Source organism: Salmo trutta, chromosome 34, assembly GCF_901001165.1.
Source record: "Salmo trutta chromosome 34, fSalTru1.1, whole genome shotgun sequence".
NCBI classification, from domain to species: domain Eukaryota; kingdom Metazoa; phylum Chordata; class Actinopteri; order Salmoniformes; family Salmonidae; genus Salmo; species Salmo trutta.
The window spans coordinates 16,289,901-16,295,900 of record NC_042990.1 but is presented as its reverse complement, the minus strand read 5'-3'; the positions used below and the strand labels follow the sequence as shown (position 1 = coordinate 16,295,900).

General features: G+C 41.8%; 1 protein-coding gene across 4 annotated transcripts in view; it reads right to left on the bottom strand.

Moving 5' to 3' along the window:
• Positions 1-2,713: 2,713 nt before the first annotated feature.
• LOC115173696 (tropomyosin alpha-3 chain) overlaps positions 2,714-6,000 on the bottom strand; it is a 38,969-nt gene continuing 35,682 nt past the window's right edge. For all 4 annotated transcript variants that reach the window (XM_029732011.1, XM_029732013.1, XM_029732017.1 and 1 more), the window contains one exon: positions 2,714-4,097. In XM_029732011.1, the coding sequence (XP_029587871.1) occupies positions 4,015-4,097 (83 nt within the window). In that variant the 3' untranslated portion in view covers positions 2,714-4,014. The remainder of the gene's footprint in view (positions 4,098-6,000) is intronic.

Sequence of the window (6,000 nt, the reverse complement as noted above, 5' to 3'; positions counted from 1 at the left end):
GCCTTGAAATACATCCACAGGTACACCTCCAATTGACTCAAATGATGTCAATTAACCTATCAGTAGCTTCTAAAGCCATGACATCATTTCTGGAATTTTCCAAGCTGTTTAAAGGCACAGTCAACTTAGTGTATGTAAACTTCTGACCCACTGGAATTGTGATACAGTGAATTATAAGTGAAATAATCTGTCTGTAAACAATTGTTGAAAAAGTACTTGCGTCATGCACACAGTAGATGTCCTAAGTTACTTGCCAAAACTATAGTTTGGTAACAAGAAATTTGTGGAGTGGTTGAAAAACGAGTTTTAATGACTCCAACCTAAGTGTATGTAAACTTCTGACTTCAACTGTATTTACACCGAGGAACTTAAATCTTTCCACCTTCTCCACTGCTGTCCCGTCGATGTGGATAGGGGGTGCTCCCTTTGCTGTTTCCTGAAGTCCACAATGATCTCCTTTGTTTTGCTGACATTGAGAGGTTATTTTCCTGACACCACACTCCGAGGGCCCTGACCTCCTCCCTGTAGTCTTGTCGTTGTTGGTAATCAAGCCTACCACTGTAGTGTCGTCTGCAAACTTGATGATTGAGTTGGAGGCGTTCATGGCCACGCAGTCATGGTTGAACAGGGAGAACAGGAGAGGTCTGAGAACGCACCCTTGTGGGTGTTTCCTACCTTTACCACCTGGGGGCGGCCCGTCAGGAAATCCAAGACCCAGTTGCACAGGGCGGGGTCGAGACCCAGGGTCTCAAGCTTAATGAGTTTGGCGGGAACTATGGTGTTGAATGATGAGCTGTAGTCAATGAACAGCATTCTTACATAGGTATTCCTCTTGTCCAGATGGTATAGGGCAGTGTGATGGCGATTGCATCGTCTGTGGACCTATTGGGGTGGTAAGCAAATTGGAGTGGCTCTAGGGTAACAGGTAGGGTGGAGGTGATATGATCCTTGACTAGTCTCTCAAAGCACTTCATGATGACAAAAGTGAGTGCTACGGGGCGATAGTCATTTAGTTCAGTTACCTTAAAATAAAATGAAAAATAACCTTCGCTTTTTTGGCAACAGGAACAATGGTGGCCATCTTGAAAAGTGGGGACAGCAGACTGGGATAGGGATTGATTTATTATGTAAACACACCAGCCAGCTGGTCTGCGCATTCTCTAAGGATGCGGCTAGGGGTGCCGTCTGGGCCGGCAGCCCTGCGAGGGTTAACGTTTAAATGTTTTACTCACGTCGGCCACGGAGAAGGAGATCCCACAGCATTTGGTAGTGGGCCATGTCAGTAGCACTATTGTCCTCAAAGAAGTTTAATTTGTCTGTGAGCAAGACGTCGATGTCTGCGACGGGGCTGGTTTTCTTCTTGTAATCCGCGATTGTCACGCAATGGGCATTAGACCGGTGGAAATCTGTCCTTTGGTCTGATGAGTCCAAATTTGAGAATTTTGGTTCCAACCGCCGTGTCTTTGTGAGACACAGAGTGAAGCATGGAGGTGGTGTGATGGTGCTTTGCTGGTGTTACTGTCAGTGATTTATTTAGAATTCAAGGCACACTTAACCAGCATGGCTTTCTCAGCATTCTGCAGCGATACATCATCCCATCTGGTTTGCGCTTAGTGGGACAATCATTTGTTTTTCAACAGGACAATGACCAAAAACACACCTCCAAGCTGTGTAAGGGCTATTTGACCAAGGAGAGTGATGGAGTGCTGTTTCAGATGACCTGGCCTCCACAATCAGCCGACCACAACCCAATTGAGATGGTCTGGGATGAGTTGGACCGCAGAGTGAAGGAAAAGCTGCCAACAAGTGCTCAGCATATGTGAGAACACCTTCAACACTGTTGGAAAAGCATTCCAGGTGAAGCTGGTTGAGAAAATACCAAGAGTGTAAAGCTATCATAAAAGCAAAGATTGGCTTCATTGAATATAAAATATTAACACTTTTTTGGTTACTCCCGGATTCCATGCGTTATTTCATAGTTGTGATGTCTTTATTACTCTACAATAGAGAAAATAAAGAACAACCCTTGAACGAGGTGTGTCCAAACTTTGGTACTGTAGATATGCACCTACGATCTTAAGTTAAGATTCAGGGTAAAGTGCCTAGGACCAGTCACTTGACTGATGTCCTTCAGTTCTGCCAAGTGATGCGCAGCCATTGGATCGGTACAGCAAGGATGAAACATTCAGAGCCAGGACGAAGCGTTCCCACACAAACACATGCAAGACACACCCTCGACATGAACAACTGAGTGGACACATACGGGTAGTAGTACCAAAACATGGCACATGACAGACAGATATTCATACGATCCCTCAACTCAATCGCATAGTATGACTGACATTTCTATGTTCAGACCAATCAACATATGTCATTCATAATGGCTGAAAACCAACATGATATACAGTATAAAGACATGTAGCACATCAAGACCGATTAAGTTTTTGAAAATGATCAATGAAGATGACTATTCCTCTAAGTGAGCTTAACATTATTGTATGATAGTTATTAGTTGGATAACATGAAAATACATTTTACTTGTGTTAATTGTTTTATGCATGCATCTCTTTGTATGATTTTTTTTTTTTAAATGGTCTAATAAACAAATCAAAAGATGGCTGGCACTCAAGCCAGAGATGGGTCAATTCAATCAAAAAGTCTACACAACAATGAATTGCACTCTAGAGGAGAAACTAACATAGTTAGACGATAGTTTTGTATGACAGTAAAAATCATGGTCTTTATTCAACATCAAAAGTCATTACAATGGAACAAGACAAACAGTGGTTATACACAGTGAGTTTCCAGTTAAAACATTGAGTTAATTATTGGTGTTTTAGTTTAATCCCCTACTAAAAATGTATCGGTTTTTCATCACACTGATCAGATCCCCCACCCATTTTCTATAATTTTCATGGTACTGGCAAGGTGATAGCCATTGATTCTTTTAACCCAAGAACTTCACCATAAACCTGTCAAACTAAAAAGGCTGTTGATACAGGCAGTCCAAACCTAATATTTTTCACACTCATTTGTATTTTGACCAATAAGCTCGGAAAAAGAGCTAATATGAAAAGATCTGTTATGATTGGTCAGAAGAACAATTAGTGGAAAAAACAGAATTGGGCTGCCTATGTAAACACAGCCAAATAATTAGTGTCATACAAGTGCAGCATTGTCTTGTGATAGTGGCTATTGTTTAAGTGGGATAAAACAAAATATCAGGCACAAACACAAATACCTAAGGAATAGGAAAAACACCACCCAATGTGGTTTTGGTCCCAACCTGTATTGGTGTAAGTAGGCAAAATGAGGGATATAGGAGGACAGAAAGATAGTTACATTCTGTACCCTATTCACTAACCCTTTTTGGTGTTAACTAGTCAGAAAGGATTGAATAGGCCTAAGCAATGTGGAAATGGCCCATCACTCTGATAGCGGAGCGTACTCCATCTTGTTTACCCCTTTCAGATCTGTGAACATTCAGTTAGGGGAAGGTGCTAGCGAACAAAAAGAACCAGGCCAGAGTATACAACAGCAGGACAGGAGTAAATAGTCTGATGTAGTAAATGGCTGGTAAAAAGAAAAAATGCTCAGTTTCCCCCTTTTTCTAATGGGCTATAATGGATGAGTGGCCTAACCATGTTCTTGTTAACTTGGCAATAAATCCTTAAAGGCAGTCATGCTAGCACCATTCAAACAAGGAGAAGTTAGAATAATTGACCACACAAGCAAGGAGAAGATAGAAAAAACCACACAAGTACGACAGAGTTCCCCTATTAAACACCATTCCGATGGATAAAGGCAAGAGCTTCCGCAAGATGTCACATTGAAGAACACCTAAAGTTTAACAAGAACAATCAATGCTGTTGAGAATAAAGGTGTCATTGTAAATAGTGGTTTTGGCACCCTCCACTACAGCAGAGTGGGGAGAAATGAGACTGAACGAGAGAGAGGCGGAAAGCGAAGGTCGGCAGAGGAAGGTGGTTTTTCGGAGAGTCCATCTGGGGGTTCTTAGAAGCTGTTGAGGTCCTGCAAAGTCTGGTCCAGGGTGGCATGGATCTTGAGGTTCTCCTCCTTGGCATTGGCCAGTCTCTCTAGAGAGAGAGAGAGATAGAGAGGTTCATATTAACACATCTGGATTCACAGGGGAACACACCAAACATCCCTAGGTTCCACTTTAATGGAGGTCTCTGTCATAAAGGCTAAAGAACACTGCCATAATCAGCCGTTGAGCGCTTATAACTGGCTTTACCCCCAATAATTAAGCCAGTTTTCTAACCGTCCTGATGGTTTCTTATTGTGATGTGGTTATTACGTAGCCCAATATGACTGAGGTTTTGAGTAGATTTACCCTAAAAACAATATAACTGGACATGTCTAAAAATGGGAAATCTTCAGTGGTAGGGTTGCAAAGGGAGGGTATATTACTGGAAACTTTCGAAGTTAAGCAGTAAATTGGTAACTTTCCTGTTTTTTTTGGGGGGGGGGGGGGGGGGATATCAAATGATATCTAATTGCCTTTGAGTACTTCAGATTATCACAGGTGTGTAATTCTGGGCCTCTGGCCTTTTCACATTTAAAATACATTTTTAAATACAAAACAGAACGAAGCTGTACAACATCCTAAATTTAAACCATCAACTAAGTGAATACCATTGGTGTTTAATATGAGGGTTTCAGCTTGTTGTAAATGTTGATGCCAAACTGCTGGCAGTTTACTTTTTTTATAGTTCGAAGACTTGCAGAGTTAATTAATCAAAAATGTCATTTCAATTAGACCATTATCTTGAACCATAACTGGTTCCACTAACTGGTCTTTTGACCAATCACATCTTTACACATCATATATTTTTCAAAGCTGATCTGAAAAATACCAATTAGTTCTAAAAAGATCAGAATTTGGGCTGTCTGTGTAAACAGCCTAACACCGTACCCAAACCGGTCGCGGGCGTGCGCCATCGTGTGAGAATTGATTTTGTCCCCCCACATCAAACGCGATCACGACACGCAGGTTGAAATATCAAAACAAACTCAACCAATTATATTAATTTGGGGACAGGTCGAAAAGCATTAAACATTAATGGCAATTTAGCTAGCTAGCTTGCAGTTGCTAGCTAATTTGTCCTGGGATAAACGTTGAGTTGTTATTTTAGGTCCTCTACGACAATTAATGCACACATAAACCGGTCAACCGAATCGTTTCTAGTCATCTCTCCTCTTTTCAGGCTTTTTCTTTGGACTTTATATGGCGATTGGCATCTGATAGTATTACCATGAGGACGACCGACCTCAGTTCATGTTTCAATCACCCACGTGGGTAAAACCAATGAGGAGATGGCACGTGGGTGTCTGCTTCTATAAACCAGAGATGGGCGAGGCAGGACTGCAGCACGTTCTGTGCCACAAATAGAAACAACTTCTATTTTAGCACCTGGCAACACAGACGCTCGTTGGCGCACGCAAGCAGTGTGGGTGCAATGATTGCATGTAGACACGCATGTTATTCAACGCCTACGCACATGACGCAACCGGTGTGGTCAGCATGTAAGAAGTCTCAAAAACAGCATTCACAGTGGGTCCCCAGGATACATACAGTGGGGGGGAAAAGTATTTGATCCCCTGCTGATTTTGTACATTTGCCCACTGACAAAGAAAGGCTCAGTCTAATTTTAATGGTAGGTTTATTTGAACAGTGAGAGACAGAATAACAAAAATATCCAGAAAAACTCATGTCAGAAATGTTATAAATTGATTTGCATTTTAATGAGGGAAATAAGTATTTGACCCCCTCTTAAATCAGAAAGATTTCTAGCTCCCAGGTGTCTTTTATACAGGTAATGAGCTGAGATTAGGAGCACACTCTTAAAGGGAGTGCTCCTAACCACAGCTTGTTACCTGTAAAAAAGACCTGTCCACAGAAGCAATCAATCAGATTCCAATCTCTCCACCATGGCCAAGACCAAAGAGCTCTCCAAGGATGTCAGGGACAAGATTGTA